General features: G+C 36.0%; 1 protein-coding gene across 2 annotated transcripts; it reads left to right on the top strand.

Annotated features, from left to right (window-relative positions):
- Positions 1–10,108: 10,108 nt before the first annotated feature.
- LOC131951628 (uncharacterized) lies at positions 10,109–12,707 on the top strand. Of its 2 annotated transcripts, XM_059313967.1 has the most exons (4): positions 10,109–10,250; positions 10,654–11,492; positions 11,582–11,953; positions 12,044–12,707. In XM_059313967.1, the coding sequence occupies exons 2-4, from the start codon at positions 11,475–11,477 to the stop codon at positions 12,608–12,610; spliced, it is 957 nt and encodes a 318-aa protein (XP_059169950.1). In that variant the 5' UTR covers positions 10,109–10,250; positions 10,654–11,474; the 3' UTR covers positions 12,611–12,707. The 2 variants fall into 2 exon arrangements, with proteins under 2 accessions (XP_059169950.1, XP_059169949.1); XM_059313966.1 differs by having other exon boundaries at positions 11,582–12,707.
- Positions 12,708–13,436: the final 729 nt, after the last annotated feature.

Genomic DNA, 13,436 nt, shown 5'->3' with positions numbered 1-13,436 from the left:
ACGTTTTAATGTGGTCACGTTTAATGTGGCCACGTTTTAATGTGGTCGAGTTTTAATATGGTCACGTTTTGATGTTGTCACGTTTTAATGTGGTCACGTTTTAATGTGGCAACGTTTTAATGTGGTCACTTTTAATGTGGCCACGTTTTAATGTGGTCACGTTTTAATGTGGTCACGTTTTATTGTGATCACGTTTTAATGTGGTCACGTTGTAATGTGGTCACGTTTTAATGTGGACACATTTTAGTCAGAGGCGTAGCGACCCCAACTGTGTGTGTGTGTGAGAGAGAGAGAGAAAGTTCGAAAGTCCGGAAAAGGATTAATAATTACGATGTATGATTGTCGTTCCCTAAATCTTTACTCGACGCCAATTAAATTCCACTTAAGTTGCATTGTCCGTTAAAAATTATTATTAATGTCAGAAAAAAATAAACCTCATCTGAGTTAAGAGGGCAGTTTGTAGCAGGTGCTAATTAGTTTAGGACAGTCTTTTTATGTTCTATCTTTGGAACAGTCTCTGTTATGACATACTATATAGTTGGATTATAAGTTTGTTAGATTAAGGTCATACGAAGTGTTTCCTGCGCCTATATTCCTTAGAAAGCCGAAACGAATAAAAAGAAGAAAATCAAAAGCGTTTAGAAAAGTGAGTTCCATCGAACCCAAGAGGTTCGGTAAGTCAGTCTCGGGGCTTCCTCGTAGGTCAAAACACATAGCCGACTCATATGATTCACGATCGGATTTTGTCAGGGGGGATGATACAACTATTAAGAAGGGTTTGGTGAATGCGCATTTGAAACTCTTGGGGTTTGGTACCTCCAAAAAGTTAAGAATCACTGCTTTAGAGTGTACTTTGTAGAAGGTGCAGGTCTACTTTTGGTCGTGTTTGAGGTAGATTGAAACACTGACAATAGAAACCATGCTGTTTGTATATAGAACTTTATTGGGCCTCAGCCACCATGTTGGATACAGGAAGTACTAAACAATAATACAAGGGGCATCACTCAAAAACAACATTATAAATATAATACTAATACAAGAAGAGTGAGTTCCCTTGACTTCACAATTCTCAATATATTACATCCCTTTACCCTTAGTAAACAACAACACATCTCTCAATAGACAAATGATAGTATTCCAAAATCACCAATTATATTGTAACATGAACATTACATGATTTAAATCATTTGGTAGATTACATCCTTACAAACAATGCACAATATGTTACAACATAATCAAAATACAAAACAATGATGTCAAAGTCCTTTTTACCTTTAAAATCATAGGTCTAACTTATTTGGGACTTTGATTGTCCTGCTTGACCTTCTCAGTGGCTTTTGATTTGGTGACTCAAGATTCTGACCATCTGGATTCTCTATCTCAGGAGGTCTAGGATCTAAATCATTAATTCCAGAATTTACATTTTCTGACTCTAGACCACTTGGTTCACTCATATCAACAGAACTTGGTTGTGGAACAAACTGAGTTGGTGTGAACTGTTCAGATTTGGTGGGATTGACAGATTCACACTTATTATCTGCACAAGTTATTTTTAACTGGTCTGCGTGTCTACGGGCAATAAGTCCATCATTTGTTTTTACTTTATAAGACACAGGTCCTGTACCTTGAACAATTTGACCTGGCATCCATTTTTCCCTTCTCCCATAATTTCTCAGATACACATTCTCATTAAATCCAAATTCTCTTTCAATGGATGTTTTGTCATGATTTAATGGAACTATTTTTGAATTGGCATCTGAAAGTATTATGCTATTATTCAGATCCTTAACTGACATAGATTTCTTTGATTGATCAATTTTCTCAGGTAATCTGATAGTGCTTTTTGGTAACCAAAAATACTGTTTAAAAGTACTATCCTGGACCCTATCAATTTGCAACTGTGATCCAGTATTTGAAGTGGGTGTATTAAATGGCAAAAATCTTTTTTTTTCTTTTGATGTTACCCTTTTAGTTTCTGTAAGTGCTAATGATGTTAGCAAGGTTGTTTGATGATCAAATTCCTTCTTACTAATGTATTCTCTTTAAAAGCATTTGAAATTGCCATATCACCATAATCATTTATTAAGTTACAAATATTAAGTTTAGGCAACTCTGACTGATAATGGACTGCATCTTCTCCATCTTTTAGACTTAATTCCATTTTTCTTATTTTATATGGCCTTAAGTCATCATTCACAGACTCTTCAGGCCAACCATTCTTACAGTACTCAGATACTTTTATTAAGCACTCATCTTTTTGTGTTTCTCTTTTAATATCATTCACATTTATATTGGAGTTATCCATGATAGTGAAAAGAACAAATACATCTTCTGGTACATAACTAAGGCTTTGGTTTTTTAAAGGTAAACGACTAAAACTATCTGCACTATTCTCAGATCCAGGTTTGTATTTCAATTCATAATTGTATGCAGTTAGTGTGATAGCCCATCTTTGAATTCTTGGTGAGGCATGCTCAGGTAGGGGTTTGTTTTCTTTAATGGCTTTTGTTTTCTCAGGCTGAGGTCTGAGACCTTGCTTGCTCAAAATGTAACCAAGAAAACTAATTTCTGTCAGCATGAATTGACATTTATCTTTGTTTATCTTTAAACCTTTTTCACCAACTATTTTCAAGACTTTATCAGGTGTTTTAAGATGTTCAGTGTCATTCTTACCAGTTATGTACACATTGTCAAAGTAAACACAAACATTTGGAATATCCTTAAAAATACTGTCCATGACAGCTTGGAAAATTCCAGGGCTGGATGATATACCAAAACATAGTCTTTCATATTGGTAGAGTCCTTTATGTGCGTTTATTGTAGTATAGACTTTTGAATCTGGATGCAGTTCTAGTTGAGTGTAAGGATGACTAAAGTCTAATTCAGTGAATTTGTCTCCTCCTGCCAAATTCAAAGAAATTTCCTCAATGTTAGGAATAGGGTACTTATTTAGCTCTATTTGCTTATTCAGTGTAGCTTTATAGTCTCCACAAATTCTTACAGAAGCATCCTTCTTTAACAATGGCACAATCGGAATAGTCTACCTTCTTTATGATACCATTAGATTCCAATCTACTTAGCTCATTTTCAATTTTATCCCTCATTGCATAAGGTGGAACTCTAGCTTTGCAGTATCTTGGATTTGTGTCTTTAATGCTTATCTTCACTGTCCTATCATTTAGTAATCCTGAACTACCAAAAACACCTTCGTTTTCAGATACTACTTTATCTATTGAAGTAAAACTAGATTCTCTTGCTTTGTTCACTGAAAATATACTCTCCCAGTTTAACTTAAGATCAACTAACCAGTTCCTACCTAGTAATGGTGGTCCATTTCCTTCAACCACAAGATGAGGAAGTTTAACACTTTGACCATTATAACTTACATGAACCATACACTCTCCTATTACCGAAACATTGTCACCTGTGTATGTTGTTAGGCACTTGTGACATGGTTGTAGAGGCACTGATCCTCCTGTGACAGCGTCAAAGTCCTTCTTTGTGATGACGGAAAGAGATGCTCCAGTGTCAAGTTGGAAGATGATGCTCTTACCGTTTATACAAACTGGTACATTGATGGGAGCATGACTTTTTGATTTCGCAGAGAACAGGTTGAACTCCGGCTGCGAATCAGTTTGAGCATTTTCACAGGTAGAGTGGTTCATTGGTTGGGTTAGGTAGTCTTGGTGAGAGTCAACATAGTGCTGCCTTTGGTTGCGGTACTGTCTTGACTGGCTAGATTTAGCAACAGACGAAGACTTTGCAAAGCAGGCCTTGGCAATGTGACCTTGCTTACTGCACTTATAACAAGTTGCTGACTTGAACTTGCATCGATGAGATGCATGGGGACCATTGCATCGATTACATTTTTGATAATTATTACTAGATTTAGATCTAGGATTTGAACTTGCAGGCTGTTTAGCATAAGTTGAAATGCTCTGATGGGGTTGGTGTTTGTTGACTAACCTGCTGGCTACTGCATGGATCCCTGAGGGCGCTTGAGATCTCGCCGCCTCAGATGACTGCCGGAATGAAGTTGCTAGTTGTATTGCTTTTTCCAATGTGAGATCTGACTCGAGAAGCAACTTTCTTTGAACATCAGGGTTATTTACACCTGTCACAAACTTTTCACATAGTCTGTCGGACAGCGTGTCCCCGAATTCACAGAATCTACTTAGATGACGTAAAGCAGCAACATATTCTGATATTGATTCGTTTGGTTGACGAGTCCTACCGTCAAATCTGGCTCTACACAGGAACTTTGATGGTACGGGCGCATGGTGGTCTGTTAGCAGTTTGCTCAGCTCGTTAAAGCTCTTGGTAGTTAGACTAGCTGGTGCGCATAAGTCCTTTAATAGCCTAAATTGTTGAGGCCCTATGACTGTTAACAAAACAGCTCTCTTTTTGGCTTCTATCGTCACGTCGTTAGCTTCAAGGTAAAAGCTTAACCTATCTAGATAATCATTAATGGTTTCATCATTCGAATCAAATTCTTGTATTTGGCCATACAGCGCCATTATCCTAGAAATACTTAGCCAATATGCTCTAGCAAACTTCTTTTTAAGTAAGCAGGTGCTCTTTCTAGTGGATTGATTTATCCTCGTCGCCAATTGAGGTAGATTGAAACACTGACAATAGAAACCATGCTGTTTGTATATAGAACTTTATTGGGCCTCAGCCACCATGTTGGATACAGGAAGTACTAAACAATAATACAAGGGGCATTACTCAAAAACAACATTATAAATATAATACTAATACAAGAAAAGTGAGTTTCCTTGACTTCACAATTCTCAATATATTACAGTGTTGTTAGAACAATTTCGATAATAGTGTATTACAGTTTAAAATTATGTTAGGTTAAACAAAGTAACAAAGTGTGATAAAAAAAGCAATAAAAACAAGATCTATTCCGTACAATATAATATTTTTTTCTCTCTTAAATTTTTTTTTCAAAGAGTGTCGCCTGATCTGATTCCTCACGTTGAAGTTGAGAGAATCGCAAGAATCATACCAAATACTAGTCGCGTCATTTCTTAACAAAACTGGGTGGTGAAATTGTGCTTAAAGCGTTAGTGAATTTGGTTTCTTTTCTTAGTGTTAAAAGAGTTATCTACTCACCAATCCAGTGTAAATCCTTGGGATTTACCATCTTGACAAAGTTGTTAGAGCGGGTGTTAAACGTCACTCTGTTTTTTAATGTCACACAATCGTACAATACGCTTTGTTACAATTGGTTTCTTTTATAAGTGGTAAAGTTTATCAACTCACTAATCCAATGTAATTTTTTCTGATTTTAGTAATCGAAAAAGCGCCCCCCCCCCCTCTAGGAAGCTGAAAGCGGTCTTTTTTCTGGTCATTGTTTCCCCATAAAATACAAAGATTATATAGGGAAATACGATTGGTCAGTTTTGACCCATTCCAGATTTTCCCCGGAAATGGCGAGTTTTTTCTGACACCCCTAGGTGTTCTCCTACCACCTTACAAAATATCATGGGGGGTCGTTCGGCAAGACATTTTTCGGGGAAAACATGGTAATTTCAACATGAACTTTAGGATACTCAACCTCTATTTATCTGGCCATTTTTTTTTTTGGTGCATGCACCTATATAGATGACTAGGCCGTATTGAAAAACTGTTGGTCAGACTCAAAACATTCTTCTCCCCCCCCCCCCCCCCCCCCCCCCCCCAACCCCTTCATTTAATCCTCTGTGCAAATAATGTTTAAAGTTACAAAATCAATACGTCGAGATCATGCGCCAGAACAAAAAGATACATCTCAAAATAGAGTGAATACAATTGTATCTGTGTATCTATCTATCTATCGGGTGTAGGACAAAAGGCCGACATCCAAAAGGCCGACATGACATAAGACCGACAGCTATAAGGCACACAGCTATAAAGCCGACGTACCATAAGGCCGACAGATTATAAGGCAGACAAACCATAAGGCCGACAAACCACAAGGCCGACAAGCAATAAAAACACTAATATCGCAACATATGTTTTACTGCATAGCTCCTATCTTGACAACCACTGAATTAAGGCATGAAAAATGGCGAAACTTTCAAGAGAAGAGACGGTGCTAGTTGATATCCTTATAAGGTTAACCATCGGGTAAAGCGACTTGAGATTACGGGAGTGTCTTAAACACAAGGAATCAACACCTAATTATTACAAAATGCGGTCACTGCTGTTTTTCATAGCTCCTTCTGTGCAATCGAGGTGAGATAATCATCAAACAACCAAATCAAAAGCCGCCGGCATCATCACCCACATGCAAAAAGGTGGAACGCCAAGAGACAATGCAAGTTGCGATCCTTATAAGGTGGACAATGGGGTCCGTGCGACTAGGGATGACGGGAGTTTACAAAGAATAAACAGATCGGTGGCCTTAACTACATATTTTGCAAAGAAATCAAAGAAACCAAATGAAGTAGAAAAATCGCGTTCCTTCACTGGACTATATGTTAAATACTGACAAAATGTGAATTATATTTTAGTTTCGGCCATTGCGAATTGCGTGAAAAAAAGTGTATACTATATTCATTGGATTCATTAGTTCTGTTGTGATTGTGATACAAGTGTGCCAAAATTGGTAAGTTATTTTTATTTTTTGTGTAAACTTACCCCTGTGATTTCCCTATATATGGACTAATTTATCGGCAACAAATAATTGGCTACATCGTGTGTTTTATTTTATCCTATTGTATGTACCTAAGAATATTTATGAGAAACTCAAAAAGTCGTATATAATTACATATTTTATATATTAAACATCTCTGTAGTTGTAGTTTGTTATTTATAAACTTGTCGGCCTTTTGTCTTGTCGGCCTTTTAGCAGTCGGCCTTTTAGCAGTCGGCCTTTTGTCTTGTCGGCCTTTTGGATGTCGGCCTTTTGTCTTGTCGGTCTTGTGTCTTGTCGGCCTTTTAGATGTCGGCCTTTTAGCAGTCGCCTGTTTGTCGGCCGTTTGTCTTGTCGGTCTTTTGTCTTGTCGGCCTTTTGTCACTGTCGGCCTTTTGTCCGTGTTGGCCTTTTGTCCGGATCCCTTATCTTATCTATCTATATAATTTTAAAAAAAAATTCAATTATTTTTTTTTGAAATGGGAATATTAAAGTAGAGTTTACCTTTTTCTTAATCCTCTGCATATGAAGGGATATTGTGTTCAGAGACATACTCGGCCGGAATCGTTTTTTTTAAACGATAAAAACATGTCTGAGACTTGGCGGGACACTGGGCAGGAGAAGTAGATTTGAGTAGGTGACATGTGACGTCATTATATGAAGGGATGGTGTGGTAAGACCCATGCTCAGCCGAAATCGGTGTTTTTCAAAGATAAAAAAACAACATAAAAAACGTTTTAATAACAAGCTTTTATGTAATGATGCACTAAAAAGTAGAAAATAAATTATACACTCCTATTTAAATTACTATAAAGAAAATCGTGGGTCACTTTAGTACTTTAGTACCTATTGGATACCTTTACTAATATTTGAGAAGAGACCCACGCTTTTCTTTATAGTAATTTAAATAGTAGTGTATAATTTATTTTCTACTTTTTAGTGCATCATTACATAAAAGCTTGTTATTAAAATGTTTTTTATGATTTTTTTTTCAGTACTTTACAAGTTTTATTTGCAATAGTGTTACAAGACTAAAAACCATTGCGCGTCTATTGAACGTGATAGCGCAGCTATTAAACCTGATTGGACGTGATGACGTATGTAGTGTGGTTGGATAGACATGCCTACTAATTCGGTCCAAATTTTAATTAATTCATGAAAAATTAATTAGGCATCCAATTAAGTCAAATTTAGATTCAGATTGTATTGTCTTCATGTCTTGACCCACGTGCCAACTGTGAATCGTATCGGTCAAGTAGAACTGTCCGAATTTTCACTCCTGCGTTTCGATCTAGACTGACGACAAACAGACTGTCGACAGAGGAAGTGAGTTAAATAAAAGCTTGTAAAAACGTCTTTTTGAATGTGGGGTCTGGCTTTTGTGACGTTAAGTGACAGAAGTGATGTTTTTTTATGGATGACTCCCGAAACCCACAGTTATCCAAGGAATGACGGGTAGTCTAGTATACTACTAAAATTCAAGTCTGTTTACATGTTTGAATATTTATTTATTTTTGTCCGTTTGGTTACAGGAGAGAATCTGCACTATGTGTAGAGCTGTAAAATAATATTTGGGTAGAGAAGAATATTCTTTTTTAAACAGACTGTTAATCACAAATTAATTTAAAGACGTGAATTAGTTAATTTATTGATTTATTCATTGGTAGATTAACTACATTAATTATGTAATTTCAGAACAATGACTTTACTTTTAGTGCCGTCACATGATTTATTTGCTTTTTAATCCAACAATGGCAGCTTCCATCGAAGATTGTGTTGCCCATTGAAAACTTTAACGCTTTATAAAACTAATTTTCTCTCTGCTATAGCTTTAAAGATGCGCCCGTTAGCTATATTTAAAAGGTTTCAACACTATTATCATTTTTAACAGTTTTATTTATTTTAGAAGTCTATACAATAAATTTCTCTACATCTGCAGATTAGCTGTCGAAGGAAGAAAAAGTTAAAGATCTAGAATCTAGATCTATGTCAAACCAAAATTAATCAGTTAAAATAAAATCATTTATAAAATCACGTAAAATTATTGAGTTTCTTTATTAAACTATTTTACTCCTTATATTTGATATATATATATATATATATATATATATATATATATATATATATATATATATATATGATATAAATCTTTGCTTTTTAGCCTTAAGTATCATCTAATTCAAGAATACAAGGGATTTATCTATCTAGGTTCTAGATCTAGATTGTCTAGAACTACGGGTTTACTATGGAAAACTAGACCAAACCAGTCGTAGAATCTAGACAACTCTATCTCGATATAGATCTAGATAATAATGAGGTTCTATAATAAACTATTTCAGACCTTCATTTTTAATATAAATCTTTTTTTGTCTAACTATGGAATTGGCTAATTTGGGATATAGATCTAGGCCCCTAATTTATGTTAAAATAATAGGCCATATTCGCGTTAACTGATTTCTTACTTTGAGGTAAATTATAGTACTAATTATACGTTAGGTAGTCGCTGCTCAAAAAGCTAATATGTTAGTGTAATGGTTACCATGCGGGTGGCACGGGTTCGAGACACATCACGACAAAGTGAGTTTTTTTTTTTTTAAATTTCTTTTTTTTAAAACTTGAATGATAAAGTTGCCTTTCGGGAACTCGCGGGACACAGGGCTGGTGAAGTAGAGTGTATCTGTTTCTGTGTCCTCAACATATAAAGGGATAGTGTGGTCAGAGTCATGTTCGCCTGAAATCGTTTTTTTTTTAAACGATAAAAACATGTTGTCTGAGACTTGGCAGGACACTGGGCAGTGAAGTAGAGTTGGGTAGAGGTAGAGTTTACCTGTGACGTCTGCATATGAAGGGACAGTGTGGACGGAACCATTCTCAGCCGAAATCGGTGTTTTTTAAAGACAAAAAACGTCTTTTTGAATGTGGGGTCTGGTTATTTTGTGATGATAAGTGACAGACGTGATGTCTTTTATAGATGACCCCCGAAACCCACAGTTATCTAACTAGGTAACGGGTAGTCCAGTATACTACTAAAACTAAAGTTTGTTTACCTGTTTGAATATTTTTTTTCCCGTTTGGTTACAGAATAGAATCTTCACTATGTGTAGAGCTGTAAAATAGTATTGAGGTAGAGAACAATTTTATTTTCTAAACAGACTGTTAATCACTAACTAATTTAAAGACGTTAATTAATTTATTGATTTATTCATTGGTAGATGAACCACATTAATTATAATAGTTCAGAACAATGATTTTACTTATAGTGAATAGTGAATAGTCACGTCACATGATTCATTTACTTTTTACAACAATAATGGCAGCTTCCATACTAATTCATACTTCCATTGCTAATTCAAAAGTAACTATAACGCATTATATAGCTAATGTTCTGTCGGCTATAGCTTTAACGATACGTTCGTTTGCTATTTTTATTACGTTCCAACACATAGATCTATATTAATTTTCATCAGTCCTTTTCATTTAACCGTGGCCCATAATGCAATGCTTTGGTTTACTTTGGTTGGCCATTGTTCCTCATCGATCAATATTCAAACACACGCTTCAACAACGTAGTAACTGAATTTCAAGCATTACTGATCATTTGTGTTTGCTTCAAGCAATTCTCAAGGTAAATATTTTAATTTTCTTATTTTGTAACAGTTCTAGATCTATCTGAAAGTTGTTTTATTGTTAATTTATGCTAAATCTAGATTTAGTTTAGTCTGGTCTAGATCTAGATCTAGATCTAGATTTCTAGATCTAGGATCTATCTAGACTTCTAGATCTAGAATCTAGATTCTAGCTAGAGTAGATAGTCTAGCTACTTTACTAGCTAGGCAATTCTAGATCTAGATCTATATCTAGATTAGATCTAACTCTAGTACTAACATGTTCATAATTATATAACAACTTATTACCTGTAATAATCTAGTAGTTATAATTAGATTTACTATTTCAGTTAGTAGTAAGACTTATTCTAGATGTAGTAACTGTAATCAATGTTTATTGACTAATTACTTATTATTTTTCAGTGAAATGGCACCCATCAAACGAGCTGCAGTCAGCAGAAACAAACGCAATGTTCGTTCCAAGAAAGCTGCCATGGCCAATGCAAGATCTTTCATGCTTACAAACAAAGCCCAGATTCAGCTGAATGAGCCAACACTTTCAACTGAAACTCCAGGAACTAGCAACCAGGACACTGTGTTACCAGATATTCATGTAAGAGAATCTGCTTCCAAGCGGAAGCTAAACTTTTCTGCCTGTTTATTTCAAGACAAGCCTGATGTTGATGTGCCTAAAAGCAACGAGCTCTCATCATATACTTTGATTGATCTAAGCAATTTGGGCAGCCTATTCAGCGAGCTGAGCTGTAATGTATGCTGTGAAAAGCTCGCGTTATCTTGTGAAAAGAGAACTGGCTCTGTGCTGATCTTGCGAGTTGCTTGCTCCAAGTGTAATGTGCTCCATAGTAGCACTCCAACATCTAAAACACTTGCAGATAGCAAGCATTCTGAGATTAACAGGCGGCTGGTTGCTTCTTTTCTAAACATAGGACTAGGACATGCTGGGATGGAAGCATTCTGTGAGGCGATGGGGATGGACTCAATGGAACAAAAGACATACATGGCCCATCTCAATGCCATACACAAGAAAAATGAAGCTTTAAGTGATGTGGTAAAAGCTGAAGCTGTAAATACAGTAAAAAAAACTGTATGGCGCAGAAGCAGATAAACCTCTTGACATCACTGTCAGTTTTCATGGTACGTGGTACAAGAGGGGTCATACCTCAAAACATGGACTTGGCGTTGTCATTGAGTCAACAACAGGATTGGCAGTGGATTTTCATGTTATGTCCACACATTGTCAGGTAGAATAATAATTATAGTTTTATTATTATTTAGTATATTTGTGTTGTCAAATAATTACAATTTGCTACTGAAGTCTTATTTTTTCTAGCTGTGTTCAACAACAGGCAAGATTAAGAGGAAAGAGGGACAGGAGGCCTACTTAGAGTGGTATCAGTCACGCAAAGGTGACTGTGACATAAACCATACTGGGTCTTCAGGTCTCATGGAGGTAGAGGCAGCAAAGACCATGTGGCAGCGTTCGTTAGACAATGGTCTGAGGTATACTACGTTTGTCAGCGATGGTGATTGCAAAACCTACAATGAGCTCATGATCCTGTCACCTTATGATGTGCCAATCCAAAAAGAAGAGTGCACAAACCATGTGTCGAAGAGGCTAGGCACAGCACTCAGGAACCTGGTGGCACATGAGTCCAAGAGTGGCCGGACATTAGGTAGGCGTAAAACAGGAAGCCTAACACAAGTGAGTGCAATTCAAAATTTCTTGCATCATATAAGAATTACTACATTCTTTTTTTTTCTTGTTTGTAAAACAAAAATATTTTACCTTCAGGTAAAAATGAACCTCCTCCAAAAATATTACAAGAAGGCTGTGTCCAGCAGGTGCAGCACTACTGAGGAGCTGAGGCACAAAATAATGATGAGCTACAATCACGCTACATCAACCGACGATAAACCAAACCACAGTGACTGTCCTGCCGGTGAATCGTCCTGGTGCTTTTGGCAGCGAGCTCTTGCTCTCAATTTACAACCTCCCTCACACATTGGGAGGAGCAGCTGCTTTCTATCAGAGGTGGTGGCTGAAAAGGTAAAGCCTATTTATGAGAGGCTCACCTCTGATAGTCTGCTCTCCCGATGCTTTTCAGGCATGACACAAAATGCAAATGAAAGCATACATGCCAAGATTTGGGCTCGCGTCCGCAAGCATATTTTTGTAGGAAAAAAAAGAGTTGATGTGGGCACTTCACTTTCAGTAGCTGAGTTCAATTCAGGAAGTGTTGGCCTACACAATTTTTTGCAGCACATTGGCTGTAAAATCAGTAATATAACACTGAAAAAAGGGGGAAAAGGGACACACAGCGTGTGTCTAAAGCTGAAAGAAAGGAGTGTTTGGAGGTGAAAAGAAGAAAAAAAGAAATAGTTAGTGCCAGGATTGTTGCTCAGCAAGACTTTGAGTGTATGGAAGGTGGTAAAAGTTAGTGCAGGGAAATTTTAATTTTTTTATTTTTTAATCATTGTGGGGTGGAGTGGTTCAAAAATGTATAAAAATTCTGCAGGTTTTTAGATTATTTATTTCTCACATTTATTATGTTTTACACTTGAATTATCTATGTAAATAATGCATGTTTTTTCTTATAGCTATTTGTACATAATAAAAAATTTTGATTTGAAAGTTTAATTTTGTGTTTTCTCCATTTTGTCAATTTTAGGGTAGTGATGACAGGGGTAGCAATCTCATTCAATTATTTCTCATCAGAATTGCTTATAATTTGTGCTATGTGTGCTTAACATATTTTACTATGGTCGTGCAAAGGGGTTTTACTTTATTATAATTTTTTAAAAAAGTTTTTAATATTACATTTTGGCCGTTCAACTGATATAAAATGCTAAACAACGAAGGAAAATAGTAAAATTAACTAAAAATTTATTTTTTAAAATATCGAAATTTCCCTTTGCACATCCATTAAAAATACAAACTTCCTGATGACTGCAAAGTTTCTTTGAATTTGTATGTATAGTTTTAGAGTTAAATTGTTTCTACTATATACTTAAAATTGCACTTTCCGACCCCCTATTTCCACTATCAAAACTCAAAAATATGTTTCATCATTTTGAAAAGTATTTTTTATTAAGGTTTTGGGCCTAATTGATTCAGTAAATAACAAAACTTGTCTCTAAGCTGTCATTTTTTTAATTTGGTGTATTGACTACCCATCCCCCCTTAA

The sequence above is a fragment of the Physella acuta genome, unplaced genomic scaffold, assembly GCF_028476545.2.
Source record: "Physella acuta isolate Inbredline_101_S28 unplaced genomic scaffold, ASM2847654v3 ptg000818l, whole genome shotgun sequence".
Taxonomy (NCBI): Eukaryota; Metazoa; Mollusca; class Gastropoda; family Physidae; genus Physella; species Physella acuta.
Note: the sequence above shows the minus strand (reverse complement) of the source record. Positions and strands in the feature narration are given on the sequence as shown.